General features: G+C 43.7%; 1 protein-coding gene across 4 annotated transcripts; it reads left to right on the plus strand.

Annotated features, from left to right (window-relative positions):
- The first annotated feature begins 13 nt into the window (after nt 1-13).
- smoc2 (SPARC related modular calcium binding 2) lies at nt 14-26071 on the plus strand. 4 transcript variants are annotated; one of them, XM_037124934.1, is made up of 13 exons: nt 1088-1703; nt 7719-7881; nt 9973-10079; nt 10266-10365; nt 11519-11563; nt 13812-13859; nt 15657-15731; nt 17330-17516; nt 19234-19316; nt 23691-23790; nt 23945-24192; nt 25137-25174; nt 25520-26071. In XM_037124934.1, exons 1-13 carry the CDS (start codon nt 1629-1631, stop codon nt 25541-25543), a joined length of 1293 nt encoding a protein of 430 aa, XP_036980829.1. In that variant the 5' UTR covers nt 1088-1628; the 3' UTR covers nt 25544-26071. The 4 variants fall into 4 exon arrangements, with proteins under 4 accessions (XP_036980830.1, XP_036980828.1, XP_036980827.1 ...); XM_037124935.1 differs by lacking the exons at nt 1088-1703; nt 25137-25174 and adding an exon at nt 14-180; XM_037124933.1 differs by lacking the exon at nt 25137-25174 and having other exon boundaries at nt 1086-1703; nt 11519-11554.

The raw sequence follows: 26071 nt of genomic DNA on the forward strand, positions 1-26071 counted from the left end.
CGGTTGGTTGTTTAACGTCTGTGTTAACCGGTCATTAACCGGTGACTGTGCGGTGGTATTTTGTCGAAAGAACAATATCGACGATAAGTTTCTTGTTCATTTCTGCTGAAAAATGCAATTAAACTGTCTCCACACTGCCACAAAAGACACAATATATCGTCAGAGAGGTCTGGAGAAAAGGCAGGTCTCTATATTTTGAATATGATTTACCGGTATGTCTTTTCAGAGCAGCACCTGTTTGTTCTTGTCCTCCATGTTTGCCGGTAACATGTTGTTTTGCGCTCTACATCAATTCGTACATTTTTATGACAGCAGACATTGTTACGACAAACAACCAGCAATAGAAACAGATATTATGTGTCATATGACAGCCTATTCATTAAGCAGCAGCAGCGTTGTTTGGTTTTACCCTGATATCATTTTCTTTAAATTCAAACTTACTTACCGTCTTTAAATTGTAATTAGCTCAAAATGCATAGTTTGTAAAACATATTTGAACAAAAGTGCAGCAAAATATAAAGTAAACAGGTGATGAGGTTCAACATGCCTGCTGAACCATGATAACTTGTAACTACGGATAAATACCGTTAGGTGGCGTCAAAGTGCTCTTCTAAGCAGGAGCTATTCAGGCTCAGACGGTCACTGATTTGTCAAAAGTGATCTCAAGAAGAAGCACCAACAAATTAACGCCAAAATGACCATGTTCTTCCCAAACGGGCACCAGTGTTGATGTTAATCACGTTAATTCAAATCGATTTTAATGACTACTGCTTTGAATCCAGCTACCAACCAAAACGGCTGTTTTGCCAAATTGTTTTTTCTTTCTCAACCGATCAACCACATTATCATCTCTGTTTGTGTCTTGTATTAACCCGAATCACTTTATTTAACTGTCTTGGGAGTATGTTATTTCAAACTGAGTGATAAAGTAGAAGTTTAAGTTCGTGTGTGTGTGTGTGTGTGTGTGTGTGTAGGGGGTGTCCAACTGTAGGGGAGTTTGAGCGCACACTGTGTTTTCTCCTTCTCGCTGACCCTCCCTGCAGACAGTAGCCTGTCTGATCTCCTCCTCTCTTTGCCAGTCGAACATCATCACAAGCTCCTCTTTCTTGTTGTGGTTTTGGAATCAAAAGAAAAAGGGGTGAAAGGAGAGAATACCTGACGAGCTCGCCTCAGCTACCAGCAGCAGACGAAGTCCTTCTAAACCTACACCTACCTACCTACCTACCGGACAGGGAACTGCCTGCATCCGATAAGGGATCTAGTCGACAAAATCAAGTGTGGAGGGAGGAGTGTGGAGAAAGAAGTCGAATTGGAGAGAGGGAGAAAGGGAGAAGACACACTGAGGGAGGGGAAAAGGTCAGGGACACGGGGGGGTTTATCGCACTGCCAGAAATAAGGAGAGTGTCTACACAAACGGTTTGGCAGACGAAACCAAGGAGACGACGTGAAATAAACCAGCAACCCCTTCTCCACCACTGGCAGTTTTGCGCAAGGACTACTGTGGATTTTTTTCAAACATTTTCCACTTCTTCACGAGATAGATATTGCGCTCTGGTTAAGTCCAGGCAACACGGAGTGAAATTTGGACCGTGCGTAATTTGGAGAGTTTATTGCCACGCTGCGCCAGGATGCGCGTCTGTCCGCTGCTGCTCTTCCTCTGTCTGCTGTGCGCTGGACGCGCTCAGAAGTTCTCCGCTCTCACGGTAGGAAGAGCCACAGGCACTCACAGGCTACGTCTGATTTCATATTCATGTGTAAAACATGATTTTATAATAAAGGATGGGATTGTGCTTTACATGCGTAACATGTGGTAAGACTAAATAGGGATACAATCAGGCAAAAGGTTTTTTTTTTTTTTCATGACAGAAATCCAGTTCTGAAACAGATCTTTTCCTCACCAATCATTGGCTGTATTGTGAGAATTTTTTCTTCTAAAATTCAGGAACTCTTCAAAATAATGTATAAGCACAGAAATACATTTGAAAATCATTAATAACACCATGATGGTGTATTTTCATACTATTTACATAATCCCCCCCAAAAGAAGAGATTTTGTATTGCTTTAAGATTTCATATCTGGCAGATTTTAAGATGGAATTTAAAACTCAACAGATCATCAATCATTGGGAAAGGAGTGCTCTCCATGAGCTCTGTAACCTCCATGTCCCAGTGTTTCAGGGTGTCTGTACAGCGTGTTAGAGATGGCAGAGCTGCTGTGAGGAGTTGACTGGTCTCTGAGCAGCACCGCTGGGGTTTTTCTTCAGTGCCTTCACCTGCCTGCCAGCTTCTCCGCTCGCCTGCCTCTCTGTCCTGTTTGCTCTTGTTGTGCCAGCGGCTGTGTCAAGGCTCTTCTGCTAGTGTCAGCAGGTCTGCTGCAGCAAAGCACATGGCATTGTTTACAGCCACAGCAGAGCGGTGCATCCTTCCTATTTTACCTTACACTGCATGAGAAAGTGCATCAGAGATAAGAGGAGTTTTATGGTCATGATCAAGTGCAGGTACGGTGCAAAAGGAGGAATAACAGAGAGCGGAATGTGCACTGTCAGAGGCTTCACCTCCTGATTTAGAGGTTGATGTGACAGCCGCCTCCCCCAGCACTGTTATTTATGGTCTGAGTGAAGATGCCTTAATATCCAATTGGAAACAAATGGCCGTGAGTCGTTAACCTGCAGGTGAAGGGTCGGAGATCCTTTCTCCCTGACGGCACTATGGAGTTAAGGAATGTGGGAGGAAGCACATCTACACATACAGAGTTTGAGCACAGATAATATGAGTGTTTCTTTTTTGATGTGTCATGGGTGGAAAATATTGTAGAGAGACAGTTGATGTAAAGCTTACACTGAAACAGCTGTGAAGAGGGTTTGGATCTGACACAACATCCTCTGTGATCTGGATTTGACTGTAACTTCTCTATTTCATTGCATGTTTCAGTGGTAACTGTGTCTGTCAGACCTCCCCTCTGTGGTTCATTAGACTTTCTTTATTGGAACGGCACATGGATCATGGTCTTGTACTTTTACAGGACTTTGTGAGTGATAAATGGCTTATTGTTTGAATGACACAGGAGAGGTTACTGTTGGTTTCATGAAAATGTCTCCATGTGATACTTTGTGCATATTTGAGGTCGAACAGGCAGTTAAATAAGTGGGATATTTGCCCAGGTTATTCATGAGGCAGACTTTTTCCATGGTTTATGGAAGTATGAAATAGTGTGTGAAAGGATGAGGGAGCGTAGAATGTTGGCTGCCTCCTTTTAAAGCCATTTTAGTATGACATATGGTCTCCAGTGCCCCCGATGCTTTCATAAAATTGTGCACCTGCCCAGTGAGATTTTTTTTTCTTATCACTGTGGCCTTTCATACCATCTCCTTTTCTTTTTAACATCTTTCACAGCAATTAAACACCTTCCCCTTTGATTGAGTTAGTAGCCTGGTTAAAGGCTGTCACTTTCTTCCCTTTCCACCATGCTGGAAACTAATGATCCCCTTTGCATCTTCGCGTCCACGCAGGAAACTCCCGCCAAGGCCATTTAACACGTTTGCCACAGCTCTCAGCTGGGGCCCCCATTGACCCTGCGGGGCTGTGGTGTGAGGGGCCTCTCGGGGTGCTGGAAGCGGGGGCCTCCCAGCCCAGAAGGCCCTTATCAGCCTACAATGTGCTCTCTGCTGGAGTCTCGCCTCCTCCATACTCCATTCAGTCCCTCAATGCCGCAGAGCCAGGGGGAGGTAATAGGATTTGATTTGTATGCTGGTTGATCTTGGAAAAAAAATTTCCCTTACACTCGTCTCGCCCTCTCTCGCCCGTCTCTTGTTCCATTGCCAACCTCTCGTATTATTTGAGCAGATGCAAAAAGCATCTTCCAAGAGAGATCACAAACAGAAAAAAAGAGATCTTGAAAGGAAAGAAAAAACAGAGATAGTGAGAACCAGCTGTCTGGAAGTTTAGACAAGAAAAGGATTTGAGCAATAAATGGATTTGAGTCACAATATGTGTTCTGTCTTGTATGAGTTTCCTTTTATGATAAATCGGGGTGTGCTGCGTGTAGCTGAGGCGGAGGCTATCCATCACTCTCCGCCGTGTTGCTGTGCGAGGCGATTGGCAAGGCTGGAATGAGACATCAGGGGAGTGTCAGCGCTCTGCCTCGGCCTCGCCCATCCATCACCACAGGCCAAACACACAGAGATGTGCAGCAGACAGCTAACTACCATTAAGAGTACAGAGGAGGAAGAGGTCCTCAACACACCATTAGTCTCTGACGCTTCTTCCTCTCACTGGCTTTCACCTCTTATTTGTTCTCCTCCCTTCAGTGTGGCCTACTGTGCTTCTGAGATAAACACTTGGATGCCTGATAGTGAATCTGGGTGGCTGATTTCATGGGTGGCTGATTTCATGGCGAACTGCGTTTCTCCATGCTGCGTTTTTGGTGCTTTGTCTCGAACTTGCAGGCACTTGGCGCTCTGCTGCGTGCTGTACAGTGGACATCTAGCAGGATGCTGGGCCGCTGAATAACTCTGTTTGGGTTGTCAAGTCCGCTGGCTTACTGATGCTGATGCTGGTGTAGTTTAGGCGCTGGGGTGGTCAGCATGAGCTGTGGCGAGGCTGGCGGTCCACCACCAAGCATGGCTGGAAGCACTCAGACACCATCAGAGCTGTAGAGGTTTGTGGTCTTTGTAAGGAAAACATCATCAGACCAGCCTGTCACGCCGGCTGGACTTTATGTGATGGGGTGAATTGTGAGAGACAAGACTGGAGGGTGAGAGGAGGTCAGCGCCACGAAGAAATGTCCTAACTGGTGTGGGAGGACAGGGGGAGAGGGAGGGAGTGTACCAACGGGAGACTGTCAGTTAGAGGCAATGATGCAATCAATCCAAGAAACTCAGAGACACCAGCAAGGAGGGGAGATATTAGACAGAGAAATGGGCCAAGCATCAGTAGTACTGTACCAGACCATGTATTATGTTATGTTCTAAAGGATAAGTTCACCCAAAAATGAGATTTCAGTCAGTATCTACTCACCCTCATGCTGATTGAAAGTCAGGTGCAGTTAAATGCTCCACAAAACATTTCTGGAGCTTCACAGCTAAACGTTGTTGCGGCGTTCTCCGAAACAACTGATTTAGATGGGGCTGTGTCTTAAAACATAATGAAAAAAACAGAAGAATAAAATGGATCCATACAGCTCGTCCCACATAAACTCATCATCAATTCTGCAGAAGATGAAAAGATGTTATTTAGAGGCTGGACGTGTGGCTCAGTGGGGTGCACTAACACTCTTTTCTTTGTGGCTACAGTTAAGATTCTGGCTGTAAAAGGAGAGCACATATTGTCTTTTCAAATCAGTTTGGAATCTCAGGGCTTTCTGGAGACTTGGATCATGCTGAACAAGCTGCATGGAGCCAATTTATGGTTATTTTCAGTCCCCAGTCCCACCCTTCAGTTGGAGAATGATGCATCACTGGTTTGCTTTGAAAGGTTTTGTAGACACTTAACTTTCACTTTCCATCAGCATGAAGGTGATTAGATGAACTGAACTGAATTTTCACTTTTCCTTTAACTATTTGTATAACAGTAGTTCTTGTGACCTGTCAGGACAGATTATTGCCATAGCATTGATGTGGATGTGAACAGGATGTTTCCCTCTGAGATTGTTCCATTTGAAGGCTTTAGTGGGCAGAAGACCTAAAAATATTTAGTATCAGGGATGCTCTGGTGGCCCAGGGGACCATCATGCACCTCATCATCCCCTATTTACAGACAGCCAGGGAACTTTTTTTGCATGTAAGTCCTTTCTCTTTCTCTTTCCTGTATGCTCCCTACTATTGGTATTGAATAAAGGCATTAGAAGGCCAAATATAATAAACAAAATCAAGTATTTGTTTACAAGAAAAAGCAAAAACTTGAAAAAAATCTGAAAAAATAAACATAATTGTTTTTGTACCCTTTCCTTCTATTCTTTTATCATCTTCTAATCCTTCAAAGTTATGTTGGAGCATTTTCAGAGGATCCGAACCCCCGTGATTAATATGAAGTCCACTGCGGTAGACTAAACTTTAAGTCCTATTATGGCCAGATTAAAGACAAGTCTTTATTAGTTTCCTCCTACTCACTGTAAATAGACAACAACAACCCCTTTTCTGTTATTACCAGAGGAGGTGGTATTGAGACTGTCCTTGTGAAGCAAACAGCCCTGCAGAGCAGTGACCAGATCCCTTTTGTGCTCATCTTGTGACAACACATCGTTTTAAAAGCCTGGGAAGAAAACAGCTTGTTAAAAATTTGGTTTTTGAAAAATTTCATTCAGACCAAAGGACTCGGCTTCCCTCGCTCGCGGCTGCTCTTCCGATGTGTTTGAACGGGCCTCTCTTCTCTGATCCCCCCCCAGGAAGATTTATGAGCAGGGTTGACAGAGTGGGGCTGTACCCCTCCACCCCCACCCCCACTCCTGGCCCAGGGCGACACTGCCTTCCCTGCCAACCCTCTTCCAGGTGCATTGAGCCCTGCAGCCCTGCTCGACTGAATGCAGGGGGCTGCCCCCAAAACTCATCTCTCACTTCATTTGTAAGATGTCAGACACAACATTTTTTTTTTTTATGGGTGATCATCCTGCTCTTTGTTTCTTTTTCTGTCATGCCCTCTCTTTTGATAACTCATAAGAGATTTTTGTGGCTTTTCCTTTAGTGATGGCTTTAATTCTCTTCTTTGTGTGACAGACTGATAAGTGTGAGAGAGTGAAAGACAGAACATTTGACAGAGGGCATTCAGATAGATTCGGGATATTCGTGCATCCACAGAAAACTGAGCTGAATGAAACATTACAGTGTTTCGTATGTGCAAATATTTTCATTTTAAGAGAATACAAAAAGAGCTCAGAGAGGTGTTTATCTTTGGATATGACTGACTGAAAACAGCACCTGCAAAGGCATGGCTATGGAGTTTGTTTTTTCCACTCGGCCCAGCTCATTATCCACCCCAACTGAATGAATCACACGAACTTCATGAACACCCAACACTCACACTGTAGCCGCATAAAGCCCTCTGACATTTCGTTTATTCAGCCACTCTATCATTCACTGTTTTCATTCATTGTAGCAGTCACAGCTTGTTGCCAGCCCCCCTCTCCGCCGCCACCGCCGCCCCATTGTGTGGCCTGGCGAGGGGGTTTCATACCACGGTGGCAGATACAATGGTGGCATTGACACAGGTGATCTGATGCGTTCAGCCAGGAGTCTCCGTCCTTGTTTCTCTTTTCATGGCTGAGTAAAACATCCTCAGGAGTGATTCCAGGTGAATACCCGTACAGGTGTTGGCACGGACAAAGAAAAGAGGAAGCGTCAGTCAAGTCTTCTCCAGCCCTTCAGACAAAGACAAAGCTTGGCTACACCCTGACAAGCTTGATGTGATGCTGCCTTGGCTTTGTGTATTGTACAGTGTGTCTGAAAGGATGTTCGACTTGGTTATGATAAAACCTTTGAAACAGATTTAAAAAGTTGTATTGCATTCTTATGGACACCTGTTCTGTGACTCACTTTTTGGTGTAACAGCCTGTTTTGGCCTCCACACAACCTCCACCACTCGTCCTCATAAATCCCTCCAGAATCACACCTGTTTTCGTGGATATTAAAGTGTTTTGGTGCAGAGCTCCTCCATTCCCAGAAAAAAATGTCTGATTTAGAAAATGTTTTCTCTGCTTATCTCCTCACTTCTTCACACCTCTGCAGTTCCTGCGGGTGGATCAGGACAAGGAGTGCAACATGGAATGCAGCGGAACTCCTCGCAAGCCCCTGTGCGCCTCCGACGGCAGGACCTTCACATCTCGTTGCGAGTTCCTCCGAGCCAAGTGCCGCGACCCCCAGCTGGAGGTCATCCGAGGGCCATGCAAAGGTCAGGTCATGAGTCACGCTTCAGCGCCGCCTGGCGCTCTCAAATGCGCGTGGGGGGGGGTCACAGTAGAAACCTGTGGGTTAAATTCATTTCAGCATAATTGATTCTTTGAGTGCTGGGACGGCGAGTGGGTTTGACACAGTGAAAGTGGATGGGTGGGGGGTGCTGCTGTCTGGCTGGTTGGATAATTTCACACAATTTGTACTGATGAAGGATGCGTACATCAATTTGTCAAAATGCTAAATGATTTTCTTTTCAGTGGAACACATTTTTGGATTTGCATCATGGGTCCAACAGCCTCCTCATCGATTTGAAATGGCTTCAGCTCTCTTAAATCAAATTATCATGCAGAGGGCGACAAATAGATTGACAATAATTAATGGTCTCATTTTCATCATGCTAGAAGTAAAGCTGAACATATGTGACCGATGGAAGACTGGAGATGAAAAGCAAAATGGGGATGGAGAGCCAGCGAGGTCAGGCAGCTCACAGACTCCCTCATTGTTAGTCGTTGTTGGAACGAAGCACCCATACACCCCAACGCTTCAGACTCGAACCCTCTCACCCTGCCCCACTCACTTACTCTATACTGCTAGTTCATCGCTCTACAGACTGGGGACAATGCCCCATTCTTACACATTACAATATTAGATCGCTAATGCAGGGAGCGTGAGCAACAGGGTTTGCTTAAAAAGAAGTCTCATATGATGGAAAAGCATTCCACAATTTTATGCCCGTGCTGGGTCTCTATGGCAACATCTCTAAGAGGACATCTGGATGTGGCGGACAGCGCCGGGACACAGAATAGAGGATTCCAGCTAGGAAGCTGAAAGGGACAAGAGTCCATGAAAGTCGTATTGTATGGGTCAATAACATTGGGTCTATAAGAGTTGAGACCTCCCTCTGCCTCTGGACGGCCGTGGTGAAAGACACATTAGCAGCGGCCGAGTCAGCAGCCGAAATAAACCCGAGGACCGGCCCGGTCTAAAAGCACAGAGATGGGATTGTGTTTAAGGATGGTGAGACTGGCACCACATTTGTTTTCTATCACTGCACTCAGATGATTCAAGTGTCCTGTCATTTTTTCCAGTCAGCTTTTTGGTCAGAGCCCCCTGGAGAAGGACGATGGTTTCGGGTTTTTCCACTGGAGCTAACTTTAGAGCTCATCAACTTGCTGTTTTCCTCCATCCAGAACATCCAGCGTCTTGCCCCCTCTCCTCACAGTGACAGTGACACACACACACACTAGACTGAGAGAAACCAGTGCACATTCCCCTGCGTGTGCCTAATGGACAATCTTCTGTAAGCCATGCCAGTGACATACAGCCTCCTGACCAGGCTAGTAGATGTTTTTAAACCCAGCATGAGTCATTGTTTTAATGTGTTTTGAACCTGCCAGCCAGCCAGACACTCCATGGTCATGTGTCACACCAAGTTACCATCAAACCCATCACTACCCAACGTTTCCTGAGAGTTTGCACAGCTGGTGCTGTTGGTCAGGTGAGATGAAGCCGCAATGGGATGACAGGATGAGCCATAACCCTGACAGGGAGATGTGAAAAGACTTGAGGTGCACATAGGTGAAAAGTTGCTGACTGATATTTATATCGAGAAAATAGTGAGAGGACAGCTCGTGCTGAACTGAGGAGACAGTGGAGGTTTAGGAGGAGAGTGAGACAGACTCAGAGACATTAAGGAAGGGTCAGGTTTTCCTTGTGCATCAGCCCTTTTCTTGGGTGACTGGAATGTTCTACAGGAGCAGCACGAGCTGCCTCGTGCAGTAATGGCTTTACCACCAGGCGCTCTGCAGGCTTGCCTGACTCGTTCCTAATAAGACTGGGGGTGTTGGTTCTATTCCCAGCCACACAAGTATCTGCCTCTTCCGAAATGTCTTGAATTGTTTCCCCCACGTCTCTCCTCACTCCCTGTATTTTTCTTTCATGCTTGATCATCAGCGAGATTCAACATCTTCCGCTGATTTTAAGTGTGTTGGTTTCATAGCTGTGCAGCATAAGAAAATAGTTTAGCTGTGGGTTGAGTCGAGGGTTTCTGTGATGTGTCGTGATTCTGGTGATTTGTGGTGCTCCTCAGATACATCCAGATGTGTAGCAGAGAAGAAGTACACAGAGCAGCAGGCCAAGAAGCTCTTCCCACAGGTCTTCGTGCCTGTGTGCAACCCCGATGGCACGTATAGCGAGGTAACGAAAAACACAACATTGAATGATGCTTGCTTTGAGTAAATCTTTTAGCAAGAACTGCTCTTTTCTCCTGTATGAATATAATTGTTACTAACTTTTAACAATGTCTTCGCATTTCATTCTTACTGATGCCATTACTGGATTACTCTGTGCTCACTTTATGTTTAAATGCTATTACGATTACAGGTACAATGCCACAGCTACACTGGATACTGTTGGTGTGTCACCCCCAATGGCCGACCCATCAGCGGCTCAGCAGTAGCCAATAAAAAACCTCGATGCCAAGGTCCGTAAAACATGTCTTATAATGGCCAACTTTCAATAATGTATACAGTTATGCATACTGTCATTGCAGTTCGCTGGTACAGGCATCTCATTTTACAGTAAGCCAGATGTATTTATTTATTTAAAATCCCTGATTTGTACTAAAATGTAGTTCCTTTAATTTTCTTAAGCAAAGATGATAAATGGGATTCAGCACAGCAAAGCACAACATTCCATGTTTGTGGGGGGTAAAATGCTCAGTCCTGTGGGAAAGCGGTCAGTGACTGGACTGACGGCCACAGGGTTTGAGAGCCACCCGAGGACTGAGCGTTGCTCAAGGCATGGGGCTGCGGTGTAAATAAGCCAAGTAGAAAATCCCTGCTGCAGAGTTGAGCAACAAAGTTAAACTGTAAGGAATGTAAGTGTTCTCACAGGATGCCAAACAATCAAATAACCAATGCCACATGTCTTCCCTGTGCATCTCTGTGGGGCTGCCTCGGAGGTGTGGGTCTTAGGAACAAGTTCATTGGATGAGTGCTCGTCCATACTGAGTTACAGTAATATTTGTATTGATAAACTATTGCATAATATAGAAGAGTTGCTACCTCAATGTTCATCATTTTCTGGCTAAATACCTAAAAAAACATAACATGTTTCCTTAATATTGACTGATAAGTTCTTACTGCCACACCAATCCCTTATCTTTATGACTTCTTGATTTAATTAGTTATTTTATCAGGGTCTTTCTGTGAATAAATACACTTGTGTCATCAGCAAATAATACCTTCAACAGTTTGTGTGAAACATTACATAAATCATTAATAGAAACAAAACATGATAACAGCCCGAGGACATATCCTTGAGGTTCACCACATGCAATTATGCAAAGTAGTAGTTGTAACTGCCGGCTGTACTTAATCATAGCTCCATCAACATGTATTGTGTAAGTAATCTGAGCCACATAAAATAAATTAATAACATTTGAAAATAAAAAGTCAATAAAGGGTTTTCCACTGTGGTTCACTCCTTTATTAAATCTGGTGTTTGTTTGTTCATGTCCCACAAAATGAGTTTAAATTCTTCAAGCTTGCCAAAGATTATTTCATTATTGGTGATAACATGAAAAAGGTGTGTGGTGGTGATTTTTTAATTAATTTCAACTTGTTGCCTTTCAGGTTCAAAGCAAGAGAGGGCTACTACAAGAGAGCCAGGTAAATCAGGTGAGAGTTTAATGCAAGAAGAATGGACTCCTTTTATTTGTGCATGTGCACCGATCTAAGCATGCATGTACATGAGTGTGTGTATTCATTTTGCATCTCTGTCAGTTTGCCGGCATCTGTATTGGAGATGTGCAGGGTGGGTCGCTTGTTAAGGCTTGCCTCTCTAATATTTTGTCAATTTGAAAGAGTGCAAGCAGCCTGGGGGCTGATATAAAAGCATTCTGTTACTGAGTAACACGTCTTAAGAGAGTGGCTGTGGTGAGCTTTAATGCACAATGCAGCTACAGTGCCTATAACTGCTGCTGTCTTTACCAGGCAGCCAAATGGCCAGATAGCAGCCAGAGCAGAGGGAAACTGACTTATCATGAGCTCTTCTTCTCTAACTTTACCTTGCTTGGTCTTGGTTCTTTTTCAGCAACAGTGTCGTAAGATACAAGGAAATCATCACACTATATCCTCCACCCTATTTTCACTGTCTCTCATCAACATCCACCCTTTTCCAGATATAGAACCACTAAGTTTCCCTCCAGCTCCACTCCAGATACTGTATATCTTGCTCTCATCTTGTGAGAGGTGATTTGTTTGACTGATGTGATTTGAAGGCTAACAAAGAAAAACTGTAATTTGGCTTGACTACGATCAATTCCTGATGTGATCGTGTGTGTGTGTGCAAGTGTGTGTGGTGGAGAGAAAGTGCGTATGCATCCACTTGTGTTTGTCACATCGGTTGTTACTGTCAGTGTGACATTTACATCTGAGCCTCTCTCCCTCTCTTTCTCCCTCTCTCTCTCTCTTTCCTTCTCTCGTTCTCTCTCTCCCTCTGTAAACAGTCTTGGGTATAGTGTCTGTCTGAGCCCGGCCAAGTCATTACACATAGATCAAGTGGGAATGCAAAATTTGAGAGAGGAGGAGGGATGGTGGGAGAGGGGAAAGAGGGAGGAAAAGAGGTGGGGAGGGGGGTTGTGGTTCAATCTGAACTGGTTGGATAAACAGGGTGGTGAAAAGCAGAATAAACTGTAGATTTGTGGTGTGCCAGCACTGAAAATAGCAGTGATTGCATCAATATTTTGATTCAGCAGAAGCCCATCAGCGCCTAGGCATTCCACAGTGGCCATTGCTGCACTTTTATTATCAGTATATTGCTAATGTTTGACACCAAATGCTTTACCATAAACCCATTTCTGGTGCTTGACTTGACAAATTCATTCACATGCTGAAATCATATGCAGCTGACGACTGACAAACAGCAGTTAAACTAATGCCTTTTGACCACAAATAGCGCAGGGGTTTCCTGGCAGATGCTAAAAGAGGTGTTACAGTCATGTAAAAGGCCACAAAGTAAAGATAGGTCATTAGTGGTTTATTGTAAATCCGAATCATAAATACACGTTTTGAAATGGCATTTCCATCCGTTAAGTGAGCAGAGTAATAACATGCCTGCCTCACTCAGTCACATTGGCTGTATGTATTTTTATCCACCAAGTATGCTCGAGATGATGAATGTCTGGCATAACGAACTTGCGTTAAATGTAAAATCCTGACTTTGCAAGGGTGAACTCATTGTTGAGGAAAAGAAATTGAATCTTGATCTCTGTTTGTGGAGGCGCCTATTAGAGATGCTCTGACTCATGCAGTAACAGAGCTTTACTTTGAGCAGAGTGAGTGACCCACACTGAGGTTAACCACACCTACGGCCGTGGTTTCACCCTAAGCGGCTCAAAACCTCCCTCCTACCACAAATCAAACAAACAAACAGAGACCAAACAAACACTGAGCTGGATTCTTCCACTGTTAATTGGTTTGTCTCAGACTTGGCTACTGTATTGTTCACATCTTGTGTCTCTCCCACCTTCACACAGCTCTCATTACTCAAATGCAGGCAATGGAAGGATGGAGAAGAACATCAGGGACAACTGGTCCTCATCCTCTCCTCATTCATTTTCACTGACCTCAGTCTATCCTCCATCACATAATGATCTCCCTTGTTGTATGAAGTGACGCCATGGGAATATATGACCACTATACATCTGATTTTCCCTCTCCTTTCTCTTACTATAAGTCACCCCTTTCAGTTTTCAGCACACATACACACACACACCTCTCTTTCTCATTTTATTCACCTCTACTTCTTCTGCCTCCATCCTTCTTGGCCGGGCAATGTGCAAATCTCACATAGTTAACTGTTCTCTAATCTAGCTCACTCTCGTAATTGTAGTCTCCTTGCAAATATTCTCCATTCTAAATGCAGATGAGACTGGCCTAGAGGTGGATCCACAGCCTCCTGCCGATGAAGAAGGTGAGCTTTCTTCCATCAGACTGTGAGTTGAAAAAATGTGATACTGCACCTGTGTTTACTGAGACACTACTGACTGACTCAAAAGCGTAGCTTCAGAACATCCATAAGAAATAAGATGAACAAGATTTGATGTGAATATAAAGGAAAAGTGTGAAGACTATTTCAGGGTGAGTTGTGTTTTTGCTCTTTTCTTTTCTTACAGTTCATGTGAAAGCGAATTTTATTGTATAGCACCTTCATTACAGGATATTAGCAAATGCTAAAGCACTATAGACTCTTCTATAGTCGAGTCATCAAGTTAGCAAGTTTACAGTAGTAAAATGAGTAAACATGTTGTTATGAAATGTTTGCCCCCCCGGCACTGAGAGTAATTGCACAATCACTGTTGACTGGTGCTTGTGGCGCCGTAGACTACCATACTCCGATTTGCTGTAGCCTGCTTCATCACTTCAATTGCTCCACCTTTCAGTTTTGGCAAACCAGTCTTTGCTGGTTAACATAAAAATCTATTGCTCTACCAGTGTGCCAGTGTGGGAAAGCCACCAAAACTCTTGATTAGATAAATACCTACATGAACTTGCATGGACGTTTATATATATATGTCAAAAGTCAGATTTAGGTTATCCACCATTAGCAAGCATACTAAATCCAGCGAACTAGCAACAAAGTGCAACACAGTCTTGATTTGAGCAAGGTTGTGCTCTTATTGTGTAAGACTTCAACTTCTACTGAAGAGGAATGTGTTTCTTATTTTCTAAATACATTTGTTCAAGTATAATTTTGAGGCTACTCCCTTTTATGTTAATGTATACTTCTACATGACCAAATGATCTAAAAGCTCAATTTATTGGTTACTTTATATTTAATTAGAATAAAATTGATATAATTAATAATTGAAAATACACAACACCATATAACACAGCTAATCACAGCTCCAGTTCAACCAGCCGCAACATTAAAATGCAAGTTGAGTTTTTCCACATCAGTAGAGTGTTGCAGGGATGGCGTAGTTTCGTCAGCTAACCTTGAAGTTAGCATCACCCTTGTTCCCTTGACACAAAGCCTATGGGGTTTTTTTTTTCTATTGGATTTTGCCTCTAAAGACAGACTAATGAATCTCCCTGTTCTCTTTTATGATATTTAAAGTTCCCCACAACCTCTTCTGGACAGCTGTCAACAAATGCACTTTATAAGACACATACACATCTTAAAATTCAAAGTGGGGTATTTACTGACATATTTTATGTCATAGACCAAAATGTGTAAATGTCTTAAGCCTTTGGTAACCACAGATCTTATTTCAGGCATTTAGCCAAAAAAACCAATTCAGAAATCCAAATAATTGATGTTGTGATGTTGCTACGATCACTTCCTCTAAACTCCAAAAGGCATAGAAAACAACTTCCTATGTCTCAGTTCCAAAAAGATAATCCATCATTGTTAATGGGAAGCAGACATTCACATTTTGCTATGTAGCATTTGAGCACTTTTTATTAGCCTTTCATACAATGAAGGAAGTTTTATGTTTGTTTTATGATTTCACTTGAATGTGATTATTTGATAAGACAGGAGGAGACTCAGTCATAGTTTACCTACCTCTCTTTTTTCCTGCTTTATTTCTGGTCTCAGCTGTCATATGCAATTTACTTTCCGCCTCCACTCCAGCAGTTTGAGATACGATAACCTTGATGTGCATTTTACAGTCTGTGATTTTTGGAACCACCAGGTTTGGCTCACATCATATAGGAGTGTGTTTTCGATTGAGGCTAATAAAGCTGTCTCGCTGATTTCTTTCAGATATCATTTCCCAGTACCCCACTCTGTGGACGGAGCAGGTTCGCAGCCGACAGAACAATAGAACCAGGGCACCATGTGAGTTTCAAAGACCACTTTTTCTTTAATGAGGGCGATCGGGTGTTTGCAAACCTCAACTGAAAGCACGCTCCGTGTTTTTTCCTACTTGTCTGAGCAATCATGGTTTGAGGTTGTTCCTGTCTTTTAAGGACAGATGGTGGGTTGTGAAACCAATACATCTTGGTGTTGGAGTGCGTCAGGCTTTGAGGATCTGCTTCTATGTGGTTCTTTGCACTGCAGCATGTGTGTAATTATCAGCACATGGCACAAACACAGGATCTCCTATTCTTCTGGCTGCTCTGCTTTGCTTTCCTCTTTACACACATGCGCGTTTATCTTCTTGTACAGATCAGTTGGCTCTTTGCTCTTTGGGGAAATATGATGCTTTTTGCATAAAACAATGCAATTTTGAGGCCTGCAGAGAGGTGGGAACCCTGTGTGCATGTGTGCATCTGTGTGTGAATCCCATTATCATAATTTACAACCAATAAAAAAAGCCAGAGAAATGCGGCATTGATGGTTTTGATTACCATGTGCTCTTTGGGGTATGGGGTGAAAAAAAAACACCCGCCCCAACAAAGAGAGCGCATACGGAGGAACTGGAGCGAAGAGAGTCGGTTGAGAAAGCGGGGAGGCATTTCATTTGGTCTCTTTTGTGTGGGTAAAGATCTCTAATGAAAATAAACAAAGAAAAGGGATATCCATAATCCCGCAGTAGCTTCCGAGCCTTGAGGCAAGAAGCGAAGAGAGGGAGAGATTGGCGATGAAAGCCCTCATGGCCAGAAGAGCTCTACTTTCATCCCTGAGTTTAATGTTGAGTCAGAGAAGGAGGTTTCTGCCCAGAATAAAAAGTCTGATTAGATCCTGCTGAGGCTCTGCACAACCCTATCTTTCTCCCATCGAGGCTGCTGCATTCTCTGTACGTATGGATGAAAGAACAGATCAGGAAGCATCGCATTTTTCCCTCGGAATTTTGAATAATGTAAACATGTATATCCCTGGTACTTTACAGTACCCTGCAGTAGTGTGTCAGTATGTGTGGGTGTGTGAAGGCGAGGGCCCGGCTGACCACTGTTTCTGCTTTTGTCTTGTCTGCTTCTCTCACTGTCACACACATCGACAGAGGGCAGTTGAATGTCCAAATATTTACTTAACTCAGGGCATAGGGAGCTGTACTTAGTCATTAGCCTGTTAATGTCCGTAAACAGTGCCACAGGGGGCTGATATAGCAGTCTACACACTGTCTCCGAGCACTCGTCCTCCACCCCTTTGTCTTCTCCAGCGCTATAACCTCCTCCTCCTCCTCAGCAATGCTTAGTGTAATGACACAGCAGTGTATGCATTTGGCTTTTGGATCAGACTTAATTTGAACGTACCATATGTTTTATAAACCAAAATGTGTTGGTCTGGTCTAGAAGGGAGTGACTCTTATTCCTAACTTTAAACAAACCCCCTTCCCCCCCGATGAGTGTGTGTGTCTGGGGTGTGTATTTGCCTGGTCACACAGCCTAGACCACCTAAGTGAATGCTGTTTTACCAGGCGGTGTGTGTTTGTGTGTTAGCAGTCCACTGATGCCTCTGCTGATTCCTGTGTAACCTCTGACCCCTCTTTGCAGCCTCATCATGTGACCAGGAGCAACAGTCTGCCCAGGAAGAGGCCAGGCAGCACAAGAACGACGCTGTATTCGTGCCAGATTGTGCCCAAGGAGGACTGTACAAGCCGGTACAATGCCACCCATCCACCGGCTACTGCTGGTGTGTGCTGGTGGACACTGGGCGGCCCATACCTGGAACCTCCACCAGGTGGGACAGACTTCAACGTGACCGAACTCGTGTGTTATATGGCAATTTTGGGGCTCATCAATGGTACCTTTACCCTAATTTACAAATATTCTTGGAATTTATTGTTTGATTGTCCGCACATTGATTGTATCTTCAATAAGTAACCAGGGTACGACACCTGTTATTAATGTGTTTTAAACTTATGCACAAGGCCAAACGAGTGACTGCTGCTACCATTTGCTAGCCATGCTGGTCCTCTTCCAGATTGCTTCCTTACCTGATTGGCTGCAGCGTGACATTGGGTTGTGTTTCTCCAAAGTTACAGTGTGTTCCATTGACCTCAGAAGTCAGAAATTAGAGCTGATAATGACATCATACTGAAGTTGACTGCCTTCCAATTCAAGAAGGTGGAAAATAAGTTCTTGTCAGGTTGGCCAAGGTGATATCAACGAGTTAAGGGATGTTTTTCACAGATAAAACTGAAAGCAACATGTCCACAGATAGAAGTTGGACAGTATGGTGTGTAAGACTGATTTAATGGGACACAATTAAGACAAAAGTGCTAATAAACAGTATATTCTACAGCGTTTACAGCTAGAACACCCATTTTGGAATTTGAAGGTGGGGATGGTACGGTGTGTCTGACTTTCCGATTCGGAAATCTGACTTGAAAGTGTCGACTGGCAACTCAGAAATTCTAACTTTGCGGTTCAACAGAATACAATATTAGACATGGACTATGATGTCCTCTGAGACAGAGTTGATTTTGTATCAACTTTTTGAAGCAGGCAGCTATGTTTTTGTTTCGTTTTTTGCATTCCCGGCGGTCCGCATCTCCGCAGCCTAAACACACTGCTCTCACACAAATGAATGGGGGGACTGGCGTTTTCGCCTCAATGCCTGATTCTGTGTGAATACAGCCTCCCACAGCAGAGGGAGGCTGTCCAACTGGATGATCCTGCTACATGCTGTTTGGTGCCAAATATCTTCTTCACTAAAATGTCTGAGAACAACACAGATCATGATTTTTTTCTAAGAAGAATATTGCCTATTTAGATGAAATGATTAGAAATAAAGCATCCCTCAAAAAGAAGCTTCTGTATCTGTGACTGCACATACAGTAAGTCTGACATAAGCAGGCAGACAGACATCTCCATTGCAGATGAGACAGAGTGACTCAGTGGTCTAGTGAGCGTCAGGTCAGAGGTCAGTCAGCCTGGCAGAGTGGGGCACTAGTGCACTCTTATTGAGCAGCGAGGCTGGGTATCAGATTAACAAGACTTCAGGCAGAGTGCCAGACAGCACATTAGCACACATATGGAAGCGTGGATTTTCCCCCTTCTCTCTCCTCGTCCCAGGCCAGCTTTTGGCCCAGTCGCACAGCAGCAATCGGGGCTCCGCTGGCTCTCCAAGGGAGACCGTGAAAGCTTCCTTGTGTCCCACGCTCCCTGTCTGCCTCTCTCCCTCTATCTCTCTCTTTCTCACCCTCGCTCCCCCTTTCTGTCCTCATACCAGCCCCAAATCCCTCCCTTCTTTTTGGATATGTTTCACAGGCTCTGGTTTGCCACAAAACAATTATTCGAATCCCTGAGATTTAACTGTAGGAGGGTAATTGGAAAACATGGAACTCCTCTCTGATTTTACATTGAGGATAGTTTTACTGATATAAACAACCCCTTTCACCAATTTAACTTTGAATGAATCAACATTTTCACATATGTTGTATTCTCTGTGACAGGTATGAACAGCCAAAGTGTGATGGCAATGCCAGGGCCCACCCAACTAAACCAAAGGACCATTATAGAAGCAGACATCTCCAAGGTAGGTCTCCAAAGACCAGGTTCTGCTTTTCCTCTCTGTTCAGACCACATGGTGAAGTTCTTCGGCAGTCGGCCTCCAACTGCTGCAGCGTTTCCATGGTTGTGATAACAGAGCAAGTGTGTGTTTATGTGTGTGTGTTTGTTGACATCATTAGCACTGTTGGTCAAGGAAATGCTTGATAAAGAGTTGAGGATTGCCAGATACCGGCCCTCGCTGGTCAATAAGCAAGGAGACAGAGATGGATCGGGGGTGGAATTAATCTTCGGCTGACATGGGAGATGGAGGATTCTGTGATGATAGCACAGAGGAGAAACAGCAGGCAGGAGAGGGGGAGATAATGGATAATAGGATGCCAGAGACAGGTAGTGATAGAGGTACTGACAACAGCGGAGATAAGAGGATGTTGGGGGTGGTGGTCTTGGGGACGGCTTAGATACAGGTGAGTCTGTGTGGGTTGTGTTAGGCGGATCTTTGCTTGTCAGGATTTGACACTTCATTACTGCACATTTGATATGTTTATGTATGTAAGTGTTGAGCCAAAGGCAGATGCACTCATCTTGTGACAACTTATTTTGAGGAAAATTATGACAAATATTGTAGCAAAGAAAGTGCTTGATCAGGTTTATTAGGCTGTTTTCACTTGGTTGGTGTGCATAGAGTAAAAAACAGGTTAAACAAAATATATTTCATTCAACTGACAACAGAGGAGATTGAGATGGTTCGCTTCCTACCAACAGTCAGTGGTGTCTCTTAAGCAGAGCTGCTTAACCTAACCCTAACTGAGTATTTATTTTAACCTCAACCACGATCTTTCCCCAACGCCAACCATAAAGCTAACCAAACCATAACCATTGTGGTATTCGATCAAAAGATGGTTTTGGGGAGGAAGTGACAAGGCATGTTGTCCAGCCAACAACGGATGTCACATAAGAAAATGTTTGTTGCTTGTGTCATTTTTGAGGTTTGATTTGAAGGACATGCCCTAGATGACTACCCATGGCTCTAATAGTTAGGAAGAATGTTTTGAATCATTTTTTTTCTGAACATGGAAGACAGTCAATCAAAGAAACCTGGCTATTTTTTTACTAGGAGATATATTGAGTTTGTTATATGAAGCTAGGTGTTAAAATGTTTCCAACCAGCTCTTGTTTTATAGCCTTCACTCCACCTGTAGATCTTATAACTGAGGAACCCACATGGCATTGCAAACATGAACCATTCAATCAATTCTGAATTCTGAATGATATTTTGGTGATAACAGCAACAACCGTGCTGAATTGGCATAAATTGGCATAAATTATGCAAATGTAGTTTGTGACATATCAGTGTAGTTTGATGTCACAAAGTCACGTAATTAAAGGTGGGTCTACTGACGAGGTGTTTCAGGAGCAGTGTTTCTGTGGGAGAGAGGAGCATCTGTTGGTGTGGACTTTGACGTTTTTGACTTTAAGGATATTTTACATACACAAGATATAAAACACTGAAGGAAAGCAAAACAATGAAAATGCAAAACTAGTCTCCTTTAACTTCAACTCCAACTATTCTACTCATTGTTATGCTTGGACACGTTATACACAGTGTTTAAAGTGCACTCAGCTCAACTAGATAACAAATATCTTTTTTACTTGTCCTCATCGTTAGAACCAGTGACAGCCAACGCAGAGTTATACCTTTCAGGTGCTTCAAACAACCAAATCACTGAACAGTTCTTGGCAAATTGTTTATTTTGGCAGCTGTTTTTTTGTGTTTTTTTAGGTGGTTTGGTAAACATGTTAATAATCTGGCAGTATATGAACAGAGCTACCACTGTTCCTGTCCCATCCACAACTGTTTATGTAACAGTGTGCTGGGCCAGAGCTGTGCTCTCTGCTCGCAGGTGCTGCAGTTAGCAGCAGAGCAGCACTCTGTCTCTGCTCCGGCATCCAGCACTCTTGTACAGCATTTAAAACACTGAGTATAGACAGTCACAGAGGAATACTCCATACGCCAACAAATGTTACACATCTTTTTCTTCCAGTGGCACCAGTGGTGTATAGTATCGCTTAGGTATTGAGCAGGATTAAATGGGGTGTGTAACTGTCAGCAGAAATCGTGAGGTGGTGATGAGGTGGAAAACAGCCACAATTATCCCAGGAGAAGGACCTCAAGCCCAACCAAACACCTCCTAAACACATAGTGGTCGGACAGAAAACAATGTACTTATTCAGCCATGCAAACACCTAGAGCACACAGGCTTCATTCTAAAGCTGTCAAAAAAAGGGGAAACCATATCAGCCAGGTCTCCAATTATAAAGTACAGCAGGACGCAGTGAAAAAACACAGCATCTTGTTTTCTTTATGAGCAAGTGCGTCAACGGCTGTAAACCCTGTTACTGTATGAAGCGGGGATAATTATAAATGTTGCCTTCACATCGCTGCAGCCCATTTGCTGCTGAAGCGCTGGTGTTGAGAGGTTTATGGGGCGAGATGCGAGAACGGAGAACTTTGCCCTGAGAGGGGGCAGGAGAGGAAAGCGGAGTATTTTGGCTAGCTCTCTCCCCAGAGCGGGATCATGGGACAGCATCGAGGCAGCCACTGGGAGCTGCGGCTGTGAGTGCTGACAGGCCTCTGCCCCATGTGGCTCCGTGGACAAACACTGCTTCTTATTGACAGTAACACACGGGCACACACATGCAAACACGCACTTACTGGCCAACTTTTTACATGCAGCAGATATACAGAGGCGTATGAATGGCGCTGCAGCTTTTCAACATGAACAAGTTTAATCATTTGAGGCTCTCTCAAGTTGATTCCATCCTGCATCTGTCAAACTTGGGCATTACGTAATTATAATCATTATAGAATGAGACAGCGGCCGTTTATGGCTGCAGCCTTGAACTGAACGGAAAATGGCCAGACTCAATTTCCTTTGAATGACAGCAGGAACATTTGTGTCCTGCCCCTCAGCTAAACAGCGTCCAGACGGACAGAAGCTGATCTGTCCCGCCCCCACATGAAAAAAACCTTAGCAGCCAAGAGGAAGGGACTGGAGCCTTACCTGATGGCTTCTCGTTTGAATGAACTGCAGACAGATTCCTGCAGCATTACGGAGAGGACGTGCGCTCTCCATGAAAAACACTAAGCCTCAAACAAGTCCAACTGCATCCCACAAATCTCTCCTCAGCCACACGCCAGATAAAAACACTTTGCCTTCTGTGGTTGAAATTGTGTGACTGTCTAGACTAATTTACCACAAGAGGCTCCACAAGGCACCGGTTTGGCCATTAACAGGTGGGTCAGATATTTTACTGGGCGAGAGCCACGGAGGGCCTACTAAAACTTAAGTGCAAGTCTGTTCAGCGTGTAAAAGAGGCTGTGGAACAGTTTGGACATGTGAACCCGCGGCTCGGTGCAGACTGCTGAAGCCCTGTGCTACTGGGGGGGAAAGGTGGAGTGGAGGCTGGGTGTTTATGCCGATGCTGGTCGCCACCTGTTAGAGATGAGCCAAGCATGCTATTATCTCCAGCACAGGAGAATCTGGCCCCGCAGGCCTAGGCCATAAAAAGAGTAGTGCACTGTGGAGAATTTCTTCTCCTCCAAAGGCGGAATAGCAGAGCGAAGCCGGACTGTGAGAAAGCAGAGGAGAGCCAGGAGAGGAATCCAGGAATCTCTCAGGCGTCCGTAGCCTTCAGCTCTTCCAGGGCAACCTTGGCCTCCTCAGTCTTAAAACTATATGGCCGCACAGACAAATGCTATCATTAGGGTTGTTCCACCCAGTTGTCCCTCATTTTTAGATTTTTCCCGTCATTCTGCATGTAATAATGCTTACGTTATAGGTTTATGGGCTAATTTTATCAGTCTCCTCTCTGGCTGACATTTCAGACAGTAATCCCACCTCACAATGAAGATCATGTGTTCAACTCTCTGGATGTCTGACAAAATCTAGAGTAACGCTCTGTCTGTCAGTCTCGGGTGACTCAGGTGCTGTTTGGAGCCTCTTGTCCACACACACAATATTCAGAGACATCTCTTCTGCTCTAGCTGTCAAAACCACTCAGGGGCCTCCAGGATGATTGGCAGGTACCCTCTTCCTCCTCCAGATGAGGGGAGGTCTGACACTTTATGAGAGGGAGGAAAAGACAGCTACAAGAGTCTTGTTTGGGTTTATTTTCTCCTCCGCCGTCTTTACTGTATGTTAACACCACACTGCTGTTACATGACGTCCCTCCCCAAACATTTATTAGGCCACCTATGACGGCAGCATTCCACACTGTTGTAGCGCTGTTGACTGTGAGATAATTTTTCTGTGATTGCTGACATATATACATAAACTTGCTTCCATGTGAACTGTATGCTTGCACACGCTCATTCGGGTGTCTGTGCTTTATATTCCAGGCTGTCCCGGGGCAAAGAAAACAGAGTTCCTGACAAGTGTTCTTGACGCGCTGTCGACAGACATGGTGCACGCTGTCACAGATCCAGCGTCCGCCGGAAGGTATGACATTCAGAAGTGGATTTGGTCATCTTACGATTATTTGTTGAGATTATTGAGGAGAGGATTCAGTCATTCAGCAATAAGGCATCAAAGTATCCTTTTGGATGACATGAAGTAGGGGTGATTATAAATTGAACTGGTATCTGTCATTTAGGATGGCCGAGCCCGACCCCAGCCACACCCTGGAGGAAAGGGTGGTTCATTGGTATTTCAGTCAGCTGGACAAAAACTCCAGCGGGGACATAGGCAAGAAGGAGATCAAGCCTTTCAAACGCTTCCTGCGCAAGAAATCCAAGCCAAAGAAGTGCGTGAAGAAGTTTGTGGAGTACTGCGACATCAGCAACGACAAGGCGCTCTCCCTGCAGGAGCTGATGGGTTGCCTCGGGGTGACCAAAGAAGAGGGTGAGCTGAACTGCACAACCTGATGTCTGAATGTCTTCCCCTGCACCATATCAACCTTTTAATGGATGAAACAGAGTAATCATGCAGCCAAATGATAAATTAGTTTTACGTGATTTTTAAAAGTTGCTGACATAGTCCACCAGACTGCAGTTGCTCAATGATAACTTAGTAAACATAACTAGACATGTTTTGGATTTGTTTCCCTTAGAGCCCGATAGCTCTGGGGGAGTACATTAGGGAGGCAATACAGTACACACAATTTTTTGTATTGATTCCTGAAATGTGCTTATAAACAGTTGTGACAAAGATGTCCAAAATGATAGCAGTATGCTGCAAGAGTAAACTTCACTTGGGATTTTAAAATAAAAAATCATGCCAAGCATCTTTTTCTGCATTATAATCTCTAAAATACATTTTTTAAAATTGCATATAACATATATGCCAAGATTGATAACTGAGATCGGCTAATAGCCGACTGATATGCTGGTTGGGGTCTAGTCCCTGTGCTGAAGCATCGCACATGGGGCCGCAGTAAGCCTTCAAAAAGTATCACCAAAAATCATTCTGCTTTATAGCATGTATGAAACTATCAAATTCGCATTGAATACAAATTTGTTTGTTTTTCATTTTCAGAGGAGTCAGCCAGACAGAAACGCAAAAAATACAGAAACAATCGATTGATGGAGGTAGCATTACTTGGCTAGCTAACCACAGCTAATACAGTCTGCTGGCAGCAGTTGTTGGAAATCTGTTGGAAGTCATTGAACCAATGTTTCAAAAGTACTTCTGCCACCACATCAGTGTGACTTGCAGACAGCTTGACAGTTATAATACTATTGGGACAGTGCTTAAGTGGAGGCAAGGATCTGATGCTTAAACTGACCCGCAGTATTCTTCATACCGGTACTATGGTTGTTGAGATTTGTATTATTTTTGTCCCACAGGGGCCAAACCAGGAGAAGTCTTATCTTCCAGTAAACTAGTAAGTAAACTACTCCTCCTGTAATTGAGGATGAAATGGCTGTAAAATTAGTGGCACAGTCTACAGACTGTATCTTCTATCTTTAGAGTTGACTGAGGCAAGAATTTACAGTCATTAAAAACACTGTCAGTGTAAAGAAACAAACCTGGAGAAAATGCCAGTTCAAAAATAAAGTTTAGAAAATGGAACAAGTTGTTTAAGTCTTGTCTAAAAAAATTTCACTGAAATGCTACTTTCTGTTAAATGCAAAGATGCATTTTGACTAGAAATAAAACAAATAAACTTTGAGTTTGTGCGGTGAAGGTAATGTGTCAAACTGAACACGCTTTCATTTTCCCTCCTCAGAATCCCTCGAAGAAGCAAGGCTAAGCCAGCAGCTGAGATTTCCCCTCCCTCGTGGAGAATCTGCCCTCACCAATCGGCAACAATGGAAACCATAGTATTTGCACTTTGTACTTTAAAAAAAAAAAATGTAAATTCACTTTGTAGAAATAAGGTATTTAAACAGACTGCTGAATCTGTGAATGATGTAGTTAGCTTTTTATGTCCTGACAAACAAAAATTATTTAACACATACAATGTATGTGTGTCTTTGTGTGTCTAAAAGTATACTTTTCAGAGTTGTACAAGTTTTCATGTTTGATGTTGCATTTTGTGCCCCACCCCCCGGTGTACTTTTCCTCTCATGTTGATGATGTTAAAGCGGATGTTTGGATGGTTTTCTTTACGGCTACAATAACTTCGACCAGACCATCTCTCGTGTACTGAATTATACCATCTCTTCTTCAGCTTTGTACAGCAGTTTGCAAGAATGTTTTAAACATAGATCATAAAACGTCCTACATGTTCACATGTATCCATGTTTATTAGAAATAAAGAACTCTTTTATAAATCTTG

The sequence above is a fragment of the Acanthopagrus latus genome, chromosome 15, assembly GCF_904848185.1.
Source record: "Acanthopagrus latus isolate v.2019 chromosome 15, fAcaLat1.1, whole genome shotgun sequence".
Taxonomy (NCBI): domain Eukaryota; kingdom Metazoa; phylum Chordata; class Actinopteri; order Spariformes; family Sparidae; genus Acanthopagrus; species Acanthopagrus latus.